General features: G+C 41.1%; 1 protein-coding gene across 2 annotated transcripts in view; it reads left to right on the forward strand.

Annotated features, from left to right (window-relative positions):
* Window positions 1–14896, forward strand: part of DEPTOR (DEP domain containing MTOR interacting protein) — a 78515-nt gene that overhangs the window by 14728 nt on the left and 48891 nt on the right. For both annotated transcript variants that reach the window (XM_068933180.1, XM_068933181.1), the window contains one exon: window positions 14274–14452. In XM_068933180.1, coding sequence (XP_068789281.1) covers window positions 14274–14452 — 179 coding nt within the window. The remainder of the gene's footprint in view (window positions 1–14273; window positions 14453–14896) is intronic.

Genomic DNA, 14896 nt, shown 5'->3' on the forward strand with positions numbered 1-14896 from the left:
TCCCACTCCTACTGGGGGGAGGACGTGTACGAATACTTCCTAATATACTTTAGCACACACTCAGCTGGGTTAGTTTGTACAGCTGATGCAGTGGTTGACAGTACCACTCCTTGCACATTGTCCAGCCTTTCAAGCAAATTTAAGGGCTAGAAATGCATCCGTTTCCAAGTGAAAGCCCAAGAACCTTTGAAATCCTTCAGTTTCAAAAACTGTATCTTTAGAAAGAAAGTAAAGGGCAAGAGCCTGGTTCCCTTAACTGCACTGTCTTAAGCTGGGCTGGGATTTTACCCTAGATCATTGAGAATCGTGAGATGCCAACATTACACCTCATTCCAGCACCGAGAGAATCTGCAGTTCGATTTCTTAAGAACTTGGAGGACAGAAACCAAAGTGGATGTATTTCAGACATACTGGTTTTATACCAGTCCTTGAGGGATCAGAATAGAGAAAGAACTGGGGGAAGTGTATGGAGTAATACACATTGGAAGGCCAGCAGGTCACGTTAGTGCCAGAAATCACGCTGGCTGGCTGTGCAATGCTCGTGTTACGCAGCAGCAAACCACCTGCTCCTCCGTTCTCACTGCCCGCCCAGTGACGGGACAACTGGATCAAGCGCTCTCCAGCCATTGCACATGGACTTTGCGCACATCGGGTCCAGTTTGTGTGTTTGTGTGCATAAGTGCCTCTCTTAGTCCTGCAGCTCAGACTCTGCCCATCAAAAGCGGATTTTCAGTCTCCCATTGAGGGAAGAAGGTGTCAGAACTGTTAAAACTTTCTTCCCATGGAGTAGCATGTCTCATCAGATAATCTTTTTGGAAGGTAAAAAGATACATTCTTTCACCTTTAAAATGTGGTGAAAGAAAAGTAGACAAATAAGGCATGTGCTCTACTATTATATTAGCTTTTTAAAATAATATTTCTCTCAACATGTGCGAAGCAATGAGATTTGTTGCTTTTCCTTTGTGCTGTTGATCTTTATCACATTGCTGCAAAGTCTAGATCCTTTAAAAATATCTCATGGTGGGGCAATATTTAATCGTTGTAAGTTTTCTATAGAGTGGTGATTTTCCAAGTGCTATACTTTGGACCTAGCGTAATGATTCAAATAGTGATTTTTGAAAGATAATTGCTTGCATTCACTTTGGCTAAAGAAGGGCTAGAGCTGCTCCAAACTAATATATTAAGAATTTCCCACGACTTTTTGTGTTAAATCTGTAAAGCAAAAACAGCTGAAACAATGTATTTTGCATAATTTTACATGAAATATGTTTGTGCTTCATGTCGATTTCTTTTCTGATGAATATGGCACATCTGAGTTTGTATGAGGCCAGTAGCAACAATGCTCTTGGGAAACATTACTAGGGCAAAGAGAGGAAGAAGAAAGGGTTGCATAAACCATTTAGGAGAAGCACAATAAACACGGAGAGAAAAATGTGCTTGAACGTATAGTGGCTGGCATAAGGTCCCAGGGGACTGGCGCTGTGACACTTCGCTTACGGGCTGGAGTGTGCACACAGCATCTTTTCATGTAAAAAATCGGTATTCCACCTCAGAAATGATAGGTCTGTGGAGACAGTCACAGACACATCTTGGATCAATGAGCTTGTGTGTTCAATGGCCAAACCTTTTGTAGCCAATATGAAGGAAGATACCTTCAGTGGTAGCTTCAGCAGTTAGTACAGGCACAGCCCGCTTACACCTGGAGTGAGATCCTATATAGCTCTCCATTCAGAAAGGGAAATTGTAATTACATTCAAATTAAGACCTAATTGCTATCGTTTGTGTTGTGCTTAGATAGCCAGGGCTAGAAATGAGCTGAACCATGGCACGCTCTTTAGTGTGCCTGCACATGTCTAGGTAGCCACAGCGCAAAACGCAGTAGTCCAGCTGCCCAGCTGTGGTTGTTCACACCATCTGAAGAGCAGCCGTACGCCGGCAATCTGAAGAGCCTACGTTGCTTCGTGACGGGTGATGTGCAGACCCTTCCTGTTCTTGTTCTGTTGCCCGCCTAAAGCCTGTCCCGAAATATCCATGCAACATGTGTTTTGGATTCAAGTTCAGGCCTGACCCAAAGACTGAAGCATGTTGTAAACATAACCATATTGTTCTGATTTAATTCCACCAGCAAAGTAAAAGCAAAGCTGATGCTATTACTTAATGAATAAGGATCAAGGTACATGTTCTGACTTATTAAAGCAATAGTAAGTCACGGTTTGAATTTACTGTCAGAGCACATAAATACCTGTTCACTGAGCTTTCTGCATGTGCGGAGAGATAATTTTGCCAAGAACAATAGATGGCAAACACATGGCCCAACAATGGGCCCAAGCTGTGCAGAAAAGCAGGCAGAACGTCTCTGGCTTCCATTTTTTCTTTATTTGTTATTTTAAAGGAAAATTCCCGTTTGATTTAAAGAGCGGAGGCAAAATGCTTCTGTAATGTTTATCTTTTCAAAGCTCATCTACCTGTGAATGTCTAAAAAGGCCTAATCAAACCAGACAGGATCCTTGATGGCATACTGACAGAAGGAACTGTTCTTGAAAAGTAGTTATGCAGCAGCTGTGTATCTGTTCATATAATATTATCAGGCCTAGGAAAATGCTGAGCTCAGGCAAAGAAACCATCCCCAGGCTAAATTTTTGCAAATATAAAAAGCTTTAAATAGATGTAATCCTTAACTAGAGTCTTTATTAATGTATTTTCCTCAGTGATGAAGTTCTTCATTAGCCTGTAAGAATTTAGGCAGGTAAGTAACTTCATGCCATTGAATAATCCTCTTAAATTCATATACGTATAATTATTCACATCTTTCGTGTTTGTATGGCTTAGATAGAGATTTAAAGCAGGTAGGATGATTCTTCATCTTTAAAGCATTTGTGGCGGAGAGCAATCTTTTCTGGGTTTAAAAGATGAATTCAGTAATGTTATGGTGCAGAGCTGTTGAGAAAAAGCACTGTTCCCATTTAGCATAGATGCATTTGGAAATCATTTAATGTAGTTTGGGGCAAGCAGTAACTTTCCAAGATATTTTTCATTTTCTCTATAGATGGTGATCCATTTCTTCTTTTTCATCCAGCATCCAGGAATGAAACGTTATTGGATGTTACAGGTTCCTCTTTATGAAAAATATATATAATGTAACAGAATATTAATTGAAATTATACTGATTTGTAGCCTTCAGCTGACTATGAAGGTCATACTGGCTTACACATTCAAAGTAACATTTTTCTTAAGCAAACACGACAACTTAAGGGAACTGAAAAGGGCTGTAGTGTGTTTAGGCTTTTATCCCATTTTGATTTATGTACTTTAATAATTACATACTTTATATTATTTCAATAAATAGAATTTAACAAATCATATGACATTGGATAAAATGAGATCTCAGTTGAGGGGCTGGAAGGATGCTACGAACCAGGGATCTGGGCCTTGGCTGGATGAGCAGAGGCAGGAAATCCAGCTGAGGGGTAGATGTGCATAAACTTCACGCAAAGGTGAAACACACTGTTGGGTCATGAAGCACGCAGAGTGATCCTCTGCTGTTGCAGTCCCTCCTGACGTCTGTGCTGTGATTTAGCAAGGATGTAGACCTGCCCTTGGCCTCTACGTGCGCTGCTAGCCAGCTAATGGGGTTTTCAGAGCAGAACCCCAGGAATTTTTCAGCGCTCTTGTATATCGCAAAGGGCATAGGATTTCACTCAGTTATTCCGGTGCTGAAGGAGAATATACCACTGGTGATCTAGTGCTGACTGGGAGGCAGTGACAAACCAGTGAGGTACCTGTCCCTCCAATCAGACGTGTTATTGTAAGGATTAGTGCGAAATTGCACACTAAAAATGAAAAGCAAGTGCTACTCTGTTGCAGAAGCAAGGAAGCATTCTCACAGATACGGACCTCCCTTGTCATAGTTACAGCTTCTGTGCTTTGGCAGGCGCATGAAGAAGGGCAAATGCCAAACTTACATGGAAGAAATATGCTCTAGAGCAAAACCCTCAGATGTGACCTGTGTATATCTTAAAACCAATGCAGAACATTTCTGTGGTTTATGTATGATTATATACCCCATAATATATATTCCATGTATTTGGATTGCCTTAGTCCATTGATTAACGTTGCGTTCACATCATTTCAGCTTTAACAATGGAGTTAAGATTATGTACTGCGTTACCAGCATTTGACTTTGCAGTTACCTTACAATGTTTGGCGTCAGTGAAGCCTGACTCCGCTCTATCTTACAGAGATATTTTTCTGACACTGAAACACTCTTAGAACCTCCTGCACACATGCTTCAAATGATACACTTAGAAATTAATGCAGTACATAACAGAAATTACGTGCCATTTATTATGTGAAAGAGAAACCTCAATGATGCATATACCTTTGTCTCTTGTGGAAACTAACAGAACTTTTAGTGAGGCTTCTGTTTGTATATCTGCATAACTGCTTTTACTAAAAGCCTTAATATAAACAGCAAATGATTTAATACAGGCAACACTGCTGAGCTCTTTTTTTTTTTTTTATTTTTCAGTTGACATGAAACAGGACTGTAGAAAGTCTGTGAGTCCTGGTATAGTGCCTTCAAAGGCCAGACTCTTGATATCTTTTCTCCCTGCAGTTCTCCCAAGGTTGCACACAAAAATCAGTGCAGCTCATGTAATTATAAAACATGGGACTGGAATGGATCTCTGGCAGAAAATATATCGCATAGCTCCTTTAATACCACACTTATCTAAATGCTAGGTAAGTTCTTGCCTCAACTGACAATTTCAAACTTTTGCTCTGGAACATTGATTTTTAGCTTAGGATTCCTCACGCTACTATCACTTAAATAGCTTTTCTTGCACTCTGCTGCTTACTCACCTGAAAACTTAACAGAGAGCAGTTACGTTCCTCTTACTTTCTGTTTTGATCAGGCTAGGCTAGCCAGTTATCTTTTCCCCTCTGCTCAGGAGACTGGCTTATCATTTCTCATACTGGTGTAGCGCTGCTTCACTGTGTCCCTTTGAGTTTGTCCTTATCATTCTTGAATGAGGTTGACGTGAATGTTATGACATGAGGTCCTGCCAGTGTCATATACAATGGCAAGAACAGTTCCCTGTCATTACTGGAAGCATCTCAAGTAGTAGAACCTAACGTTGCCTTTCATTTTTGGTTGGTCTCTGGACATCAATGGCTTGTAGTCAAGGTCGAAAGTCTGGTACTGCATATTCAGCTATTTCTTACTCTCTACTGCTTTCATCTGCTAAAAGATCACGTTTTTTAGCAGAGCTTTTTGTTCTTAGCACATGATCTTGCATCTCATAATCTTACCTTTTCTTTCATTTCTGCTTCTGCAAACACACAGAGGTCATCCCGTTACAATTTAACCACTTCTAGGTAATCCAGTCCAAAGTATCTTTGTTTCGAATGTTTAAAAATTTGCATCAGTTCCAATTTGGTTTTATAGTTCAGTGCTCAAGCACTGGATTTCAGCAGACTTCTGCAAGACAGTGGAAAAAACTCCCTTGAATCATGTCTTCTGTCAGTGCAACAGCCTGTAGATTGCAATGTTGGCAGCCATAGGAGGTAAAAAGGATGAGTCAGTATCAAAATGTAAAAGGATTATTTCTTATTCAAAAAATTCAATATAATGTATCTTTTCTAGTCAGTAGTTTTTGACTTACTGCTTTAACAGCTTCCTTCAGAATAAAAATAAAGTGCAATCATTGCAGTCATTGCAGTCATTGCAGTTATACTGAACATGAAAAAAGGAATCCGTTTATTTAGATTGTGAAGAGGTAAACTAAGTATGATGGCTTTAATACAACCTACTATATATTGTAATAATATTGCATTAACAACTCATTTTAGCGTGTCTGCATATTTTTCAGGAGTGAACAGAAAGTCTTGAATTATAGTCTCAATACAAACTTTTGATTGCTATCAGTTGTAATTAACACTACGTATTTACTACTCATTTTATTACCTGTCAAGTACTGACTACTTATGCTTAGTGACATTTATCTTTGCACAGCACAGTAATTGGATACCTCACAAGCTGATATGTACAGTTTTGTGCAGAGATGGGAAAAAAAGTGCTAAAAACATTGTAGACACTGCTGCAGTGTGACATATTTATTAATGATGAAGGCAGAAAATCTTTTGATTGCTTTCAGCAGAGTTGCCCGGGAGCATTGAAAGGAGTGCCAATGGTTGGTGCTCCACTGAGGAACGTAAAATGTGGGTGAGCAGGAGGTCCAGCAGCTTTCGCTGCAACTGAGGAGAACTGGCAGGTCTGCGGTGCTCACGTTGGGAGCAGCTGTGCCTGGAAGGGCTGCGAGATCCGAGCTTACCCAAAGCAACAAAACATCTCACCAAAACTGTATTTGCCACTTATTTATAGGACAGGAGAGATATCATGACTGCTCTTAATGCAAGAGACAAATTTCAGGCCTCCCATGGATCTCTGGCAGATGATGGTAGTTTTTCCTGGAGATGCTACTGCAAACCTTTTCAGTGCTTTGCGGGTGTGATGGATCTGCTTTTCCTTGTGTGTCATGGGAGACGGGTGGGTGGGAAGACCTCCCTGTTTCTGAGGGAGCCTAAGACCTGCTGCACGTGATTCAAGAGTGGAGCCAGGTCACACTCAGCTTTCTCCTGAGCCTGGGCTGGCTAGGGTGTAAGGGACCTCAGCCCAGTGCACTGTGTGCTCCCCAACCCTTTGGAACACAAGGTGCCTCCACAGAGGTAGAGCTACGACCAGGCAGCCCCTTCCCCTTTCTCGTGCTATCTGTCCAGCTTTCTGGATGGCAGCGATACTCGTAACAGCTGTGGCAGTAGAGCTGGGGCTGTTTGGCCTGTATGTACCCAACCTAGCATTTCAGAGGAACGTTCACCTCTCCCTTCCATGTTACAGATCTACATTCCCTTACATGAATCACGCTGCCTTTTCACAGGTCTGCCATAACTCTTACACTGCCCCTTCCTCAGTTTCCTGTATATAAAATACTTCCTTTATTGAGAGTGATTTTTTGGCCGAAGTCCATGAGAGCTGATGGGTTTTTGGCTACTATGTTAATCCAGCCATAGTGTCATTAACAGCAGTTGTCCTGTCTTTTCTGATCTGCACTTTGAAATTACAGTAGTTTCCCTACTACTACTACTACTATGATAGAAGTCTTTAGTTTAGATTTATGATGATAATACTCTTCCTTCCACAGAAAACATCGATCCCCACAGTATTCTGAAGTACAGGAAATGCCACTTAAGCATAAGAAATAACTTTTTTACTTTAAGGTTGACCCAGCACTGGAACAGATTGGCCAGAGAGGTTGTGGAGGCTCCATCCTTGATGATACTCAAAACCCAACTGGATATGGTCCTGAGCGACGTGCCCTAGGTGACCCTGCCTGAGCAGCGGGGTTGGACTAGACCTTCTCCAGAGGAGCCTGTCAACTACTCCATGATTCTATGATTCGTTGATCTAGTAAGCAGAAGAATATCTTTGCAATGGAGATGCAGAAAAATAATATGAATTAATCCTATCTGATGGACTTAAGCAAAGACAGCTTGTTCTTCAGTGAAAAGTATACCAGTCCTTTTTAGGTTCCACATAGTAGGATCTATGACAGACCTTGACCTGAATGTGTTCGTTCCATGCATGCATCTCAGCTTGTCCCTGTGTGAGCGAGAAACACAATTACATTTGACTTGCTTATAGGGGAAGGGAACTGTGAGATCTCTAGTTCTGATTGCTTCAACGCAGAAACCAAACAGCTAGAATTAAACAGGCAGACTTCCACTTTCCTTATGGCTGGGGACAGGTGAAATAATAACTTGCTTTCATTTTATGTTTTCTGGTTTGTAAAGCCCAGTTCTACAGTGTTTATGCTTTCCAGTGAGACCTAAGAGCTGAAGGTTAAAGTGTGCAGGCAGTTAGAAGTATTCATTCATGTTTATATATGTTTTGGTTAAAAGTAAGATGAAAGTGAAATGACTTGGCAGGCAGAGAGATTGTCAGCTTTCACAGCTTTTCACAGCTAGGTGGATATGAGGAGAAAGTGTAGTTCAAATTGCAGTCCTGCAAGATATTGAGCATTCCTGCTTCTCTGAAAAGAGAGGTGAACAAATATTACTTTGATTTGGTGATACTGTTATGCTGCTGCTGCTCAGGAGCGTGTCACAGCACAAAGACAAAAGTTGGGGGGAATCAGTAGAAGTCCGGTGTACTCATTACCCTCCCCTATGGGGTCAAACCCTAAAAAAAAGTCTGCCTAAAACATCCTCAGACTTGATATAAAAGTCATCTAAAGACCCTATTTACATTCATTGCTTTAACAGATTAACATTATTATGAAGTGTTGTTTTAAATGAAGACCGGATATGGGCTCAGACCGCACACCTTTAGGTTTAGAAATCCAAACCTCAGCGTTGTAAGTGGTCTCTGGTTTCATGACGTGTTGGTACAAACACACTGGTCTAATACCCTGTGCAGCCTGGAGTGATCCCAAGGGAAGCTGCGGGTGTGGATTTGTCTCTAAGTCCATTCTAGGCTCTGGGCCATGCAGTCAGTGGTAACGCATTAGGAGTATTCAGGGATGTCCCTGTGCGTGCTCAGTTGCATGATCACTGACCTTATTACCTTCTGAACTTATAGATAAAAACTTAATGAAAGAGGCAGTCGCAATGTTTAATTTCAAGGCACAGCAGCCTTGGTGCACTGTAGCTTCTTTGGAAGCTTTGGGCTCACAGCTACCTGCCTCCTTCGTGCGCCAGGATGCTGGTTACGTGCGATCTCTCTCTAGCTGGCTCCTTCTAGCATCGTCGCCTCGCATTGCCTACGTGGCTATGGGCAAAACCCAGAGGTCCATGCAAGGACGAGACCTGAGAACGGGCCATTCTTTGAAGACACTCTCTAACCCTGTTTCAGCTGGTATGATTTCTTCTTGGCCACGTATACCAACACAGAGCTATCATCTTCAGCCTTTTTTGCAGGATGACCCCATGTCATTTACAGAGTATTTTAGCTCCTGTGAATAACAAGTAACAGAACTAAGTGACGGCAGAGCTGAAGCATAAATAGAAAGAGGAACAGGCAGCAGCTAACTGCTGACACTTCGGCCGAGGATTGGCAAGCCTCGCTGGAAGTGCTTGTCCCAGCAGCGCACATTGTATTTGCATAGTACCTTTGAGGTCGCCTCTGTGTACCAAGTTTATATCATCACTGACCTGTTTTTCTGCTGACAGTGTAAAGGCAGAAGTTTAATTTAAAGTAATTTATTATACTTAGGTAACTCATGTAGTTCTGTGTTCTCCTGTACGCATAGATATACACAAGCAGCAACATATGCTCCCTTATGTTGTATTGTATTACATCTGCAGCTGAGCTGTGAATTTTAAATTTTGGGGGGAATTATGCTTCTAAGTCACTAAGACACTTTGCAAAATGCTAGCTTAATAAGCACCTGCTGTGCTGTAGACAGATCATATGCTGCCATTTAGATACTCCCTTCTGCCAACCAAACTTTGTGACCTCTAAGAAGGCACAAACCTTTTCTTCCTTCTGTTTTTTAACTGCAAAGGGGTAATTCTGCCTACCTGTGGAGCCCTTTAGTTGTCATTTGAGAGTAGGTATGGAAAAATTGTGCTCTTTAGCCACCATAAATTATTCTTATCTTTCCAATAGTTCCTGCCATTTGGGCAATATATATATTTTTAATCCATATATCCCTCTCGCAAAGGAGATGATTGTGACTTGCTTTACCTGGGTATAAGTAAATCCTCTGACAGAAGTTCAAAATATGTGAAACGTGAATGAATTTGAAGATGGCAGAAACCACCTGCAATGTTTTCTGCCTCGGCATTCCACTATTGACTTTTAAAGGATCGAGTGTGGCTTTGTTCAGAGTTTACCTTAAGGTCATAAAATTGTAAAGTTCAATGATGCGTAACACGTGCAGTCCTGCCCCAGGTCTGTCATCAATTTTTTTCCCAGGCCCTCTATTCATATGCTGATCCTACAGATATGTAGGAACCTGAGCATGTCAGGGTTGTCCCATCCCTACGTGAGAATGTCCTGGAGACCACCGTAAGGGTTAAATATTCCCAAACTCCTCGGAGTGAAATAGCAGGATCACTCATGGGCTGCTCCAGAAGAAAGCAGCATGGGTGGCCGGGACCACCTTAATCTCTCTCTTTACTGAAGTTTCCTTCTCCCCTTAAAAAAAAAAAAAGCACTTCCCTAATGATATATTCTGCGTGCGCACACGTGTGTGTGTGTGTGTGTGTGTGTGTGTGTGTGGTTGCTTCAGGAAGGGATCTAACTGTTTAAGAGAAGCAGATGAGTAGAGCACAATATGCAGGTCTTCATACTATGTTGTCTATCAAGTGTCAGAACCAAACTGTTCCCTCCACATTTTTCCTGAGCTTTGCTAGGATAAATTTAGGGACAGTATAAGATGTACTAGCGAATGGCAGATGAATTATTCGGAAAATTAGCAAGCAAAGAAGTCTTTTTTTTTGTCTTTTGATGCTTAGAGGGACTGGATGGCATTCTGCTAGATATGTATTAGCTAAACACAACCTACTAGACTTTAAATAGAGAGAAATAATCGGGTGAAGTATTTGGACTGTGGTCCAGTTAATGACATCATTCCTGTCTTCATGTGGCATAATTTCCCTTTTATGGGTTTGAGAAGAAAATTTAGACTCTTTTGCAGCCGCTGGCTTTGCAAAATCCTTATCAGTCAATTCAAAGAAAGATGCAAGAAACGTCAAGATGTGTAATTTCCAAAAGGAAAAACGTAAAGTAAGCTTCAGGTAGCTGTGAGAGCTCTTTCTTCCTGAATTAGCGCCTGATTCTTGGTTTCCTAAGCAAAGATTTTCAATTTTCCTTTATCATAGCTTTTCTGACAGTTGGTGCAGAAAATGCCTAACAGCTTCTCTACAAATAGCATTGTTCCTGATTAACTGTGAGCACAACTTACTGTGAGATAGGAGCACATTGTTCTGGATTAGCCATATCCAAGCACTTTTATTTGGAGTAAGAGTTCCTACATGTTGTTAATTAGGAGCAACTCCTGTTTAGACAAGCCCCCAAGAAAACTGTTCTGGCATGCATGCATACAAATACAGATTGCCTTTATTTGCTGTAAGCAATAATGTGAGCCATGGATTTCGATTTGAGAATATTAAAGGGTCACATGGGCCTGTACAAGGAAAGTGCTCAATTGCTTTAGCTCTCACTTTGCTTTCTACTTGCAAAGGAGACTGTGGCCCTCAGTGCAAAATCTGTCATATAATCTTGAATTGTATGTGGAATTATATATGGAAATATACTGGCATGCACAAGGTTGTTTTCTGGAGTTAGGCTTTTAAAGTTGTAGAAACAGGGATGACTTTTTAAAGGCTTGTGCAGTCAAGATTTCCCCTCATCGCCCTTTCGTTGGCCTTCTCTCTTCCCTCCCGTCTCCCCTCAGACTGGTCAGGTTTTGTCAGAGAACTAATTTTCCTAAGTAGCTCTTGAGAAAAGCTTCTTAGAGCTGAAGAAATATGGTTGATGTCAGATTATGTCTTTTCCAGCCATACTACAGACTAGCTGACAAAATGTGATTAACATTACTTAAAGGAAAGCCATCGAGGTTTGATGAGAAGCCTGTTTCTGAATGCCAAGGGATAAAGAATTTACCAGTTCACTTGACCCGGGTTCCAGTGTGTGCAATTGCATTCGCTGTTACATTTTTTCCTCTTTATCCCCATTTGATTTGGCTCCTGATAGATGTGGCTGAACACTGACACGTTTTTAGAATTCCTGCCCAAACTTTTGATTTATATACAGAAATATAAGCTCAGTGACTTTATGTGAAGTTTTTATATTCGTAGTGTACACTAGATACAATTTGAGTTTATGGAACTACTTTTCCTCCATACAGTTTGTTTTTTAGCAGCTTCAAAGAGGTGAAGGAGCCCCGACTTAGAGAACCATGCGCACTACCTGAGAGAAAACCTGAATTCCCTTTCTCTTCTTCCTTCCAAGTCAGTTAGCGTGGAAATGATTCAGTATGGATACCATTGCTATACACTGCAGAAGAAGTTGCCACTTCCGTTTGGAAACTGTGGATAGATTTGATTTTAAGTCTGGTTTCTTGAGGCTTATGTGATCATGCTCTGTTTGGCCTAATGATTTTGTAACCTCTTTGTAAATTTGGATCCAATTTAGCAAATGAGTGGAGATAATTAGGGTGATGAAATTTCTTCCGGTCTTATAAATATAGGGAAAAAGATATAGCAGAGAGACCGTATAAACGCTCTGAGTGAGGAAAAAGGTTGCAGTGGGAACCCATATCTTCTGACATGAGAGTGAACTAAAAAGAAAACACTTACTTACAAGTCCACCAACTGCAGAAAAACCTTCAGTCAGATTGTAAGGCATACCTCCTCAGTTCTGGTGCTCTTGGCTACTTGCGTGGTTATGAAATACCATACCAATCTTGGCGCACTTTAACACATGGATTGTACAAAGAATTTGGTAGAACAGGGTTCCCTTTTGGGTCAGATTTTGTGTCAGATGAGCTCCATTCGTTTACACTTTCACCCGTGTCTCAAAGTGGGGTTGTGTACATATTGTATGCCTTTTCCATAGTTTTATTCGTACAGAGTATTGTGCCGCATGAGACTGGATGAACGTTAATAGAACCTGAAATATATTTTAAATGTAAAACTCAGTGAAAAATACTCATAATTGCATGTTCTATAATTAAAACTGTGTAGGCCTTTCTTTCTAAGTATGGCAACAGCTGTTAGAGTACATCTGGAAAATATGTTTTAAGCAAAGAGATTTTAGCTCAGAGAATTTCACAATGCATGGGATATTTACCAGTGCTCCTTTCCAGAATACTAATCTGATTTATCCATGTTTTTAATATAAAAGCATTCATTTTTCATGATGTTTGCAAATCTGGTTTTGAATTCATATCACAGATTGGGCGTTCCAGTGTAGTTCAAGGCAAAGTACTGCAAAACAGAAACATTGCTCTGTTGCTATCTGTAGATGTTTTTAGGCAGAAGCCTACTTGAGCCTTGTCTAATTCCTAAATAATATGATCTTTACCTTTTTTGGCCAAATACTTTTCCTTTCCTTTCCTTCATGTTAGCACCCTCCTGCACCAACCCCCTTTTTAGAAAACAGAGGTCGTTGCACCTCCCTAGAATTATTATAACATTAATCAGAACTTCTCTGAAGTCAGTGAGAGTATGTACAAGGTCAGATCCTGGGCACTTGAAAATAATGGCAACATTTCCATTTGTGATAGGAGCCCAAGAGTTGTGTCTTCCATGCTTTCTTCGTAAGTGTTGTATATACGTGGCATTTAAAAAAGAATTTCTAAGATTGCTGATTAAAATGGAGAAGTAATACAGAAGGTTGCAGAAAACTTTTAAAAATCTCTATCCGTTAGTTTATTGATAAATAGATTGTTACACATGAAACTAGTTTGGAAAAATGACTAAAAATAAAGATGTGGAACCCCAAAACTACTAACTAGCAAGGTGATTCTCCAAACAGGATTTTGCACTCTGAGCCAAGTGTCTCAAAAACAGCTACCTAACCTGCTTTCAAGATTATGGGTGAGAATTTGCAGATAGATCTGATAATAAAATTTCTTCGTGGCCAGCAAACAGAGAGGATATACACGCAGTTCCCAGAGAGAGAAATCAGTTTCCCTTTATTTAGAGTAGAAGGCAACTTTTGTGTGCCAAATTGCATTGCGTTGAAACAGCTTTGCGACTGAATTTTAAATCATAAAAGCTATACTGGCTGTGCAGCTGCAGGCAAAATGCAGTTGCCCAACCAATGAAGAAAGTACAGCTAAAAAAGCGAATAAGGTTCAACAAAATGTATGGCGGTGCTACTGCAAAATCAAAGAGCAACATGGAACGTATTCGTGGTAATGTGGGAAAACTAATTCCAAATTATTGACAGTTTAATTGACATACATAAAGGAAACAGTTCAGTGTGCTCAGAATATTGTACTGTTCTTCATTTTTCAGTTTTTTCCGCTGGACAGAAAACTAGTTTTTCCGTGTACTGAGTTTAAAATTATAACAAATTTTTCATACGAATTGTTTGGCAGTCGGACCCTACCACTGCACGTCTGAAAAAACTTTTCCTCTTGCATTCGAAAACTGCAAAGCCCTTCTTGTGAACCAGGCGTGGGGACGTTTGCCAAACTTTTCCCAATCTTGCTGGTTATGTCAATCCTTTGCAAAGGATATTCATAAGGTGATTTGACCTGCAGGCTCAGACTTCATGAAGAGAAGGTCATTAAAGATCGAAGGCACCACCTCAAGACCTATCCCAACTGTTTCGTTGCCAAAGAGCTGATTGATTGGCTGATTGACCATAAAGAGGCCTCTGACCGAGAGACAGCGATTAAACTTGTGCAGAAATTATTGGATCACAGCATTATCCATCATGGTAAGTGCAGTATCAGCTGCTACAGCTGTTCCAAGCTGAATTTTATTGACTCCAGTGAAACAGCCAGGGAGCTGCTGCTCACTTTCCTCGGTCACGTGTAGGACAGGTAGGATCCCTTCCCGGTGCCAAAGGGAGCATTTTCCTTGCACTGTGCTGCTCTACAAGATCCCCAGTGTCCCGAGGAACACTGAGAGGCAAAAGAGGTATAACACGGAGCTTGAAGATCCCAGACTAGGCTCCCCCCGTCCGTGCCGGGGGTGAAGTCACAGAAGACCATGTTGCTGGTTTGCCTGCAGGTAGCAGCTGGCTGGCCCCGTCCCCCACTACAGCAGGGTCTCCCCCGCTGCAGTCGCCCCCCTTTTCCCCAGCATGCAGCCCACTCCTCCCCTTCCAGCGGAAAAACCTATCCATCTGAAAAATAAGCCGTCAAAAAAGGTCATTTTT

Source organism: Struthio camelus, chromosome 2, assembly GCF_040807025.1.
Source record: "Struthio camelus isolate bStrCam1 chromosome 2, bStrCam1.hap1, whole genome shotgun sequence".
In the NCBI taxonomy this organism is placed as follows: Eukaryota; Metazoa; Chordata; class Aves; order Struthioniformes; family Struthionidae; genus Struthio; species Struthio camelus.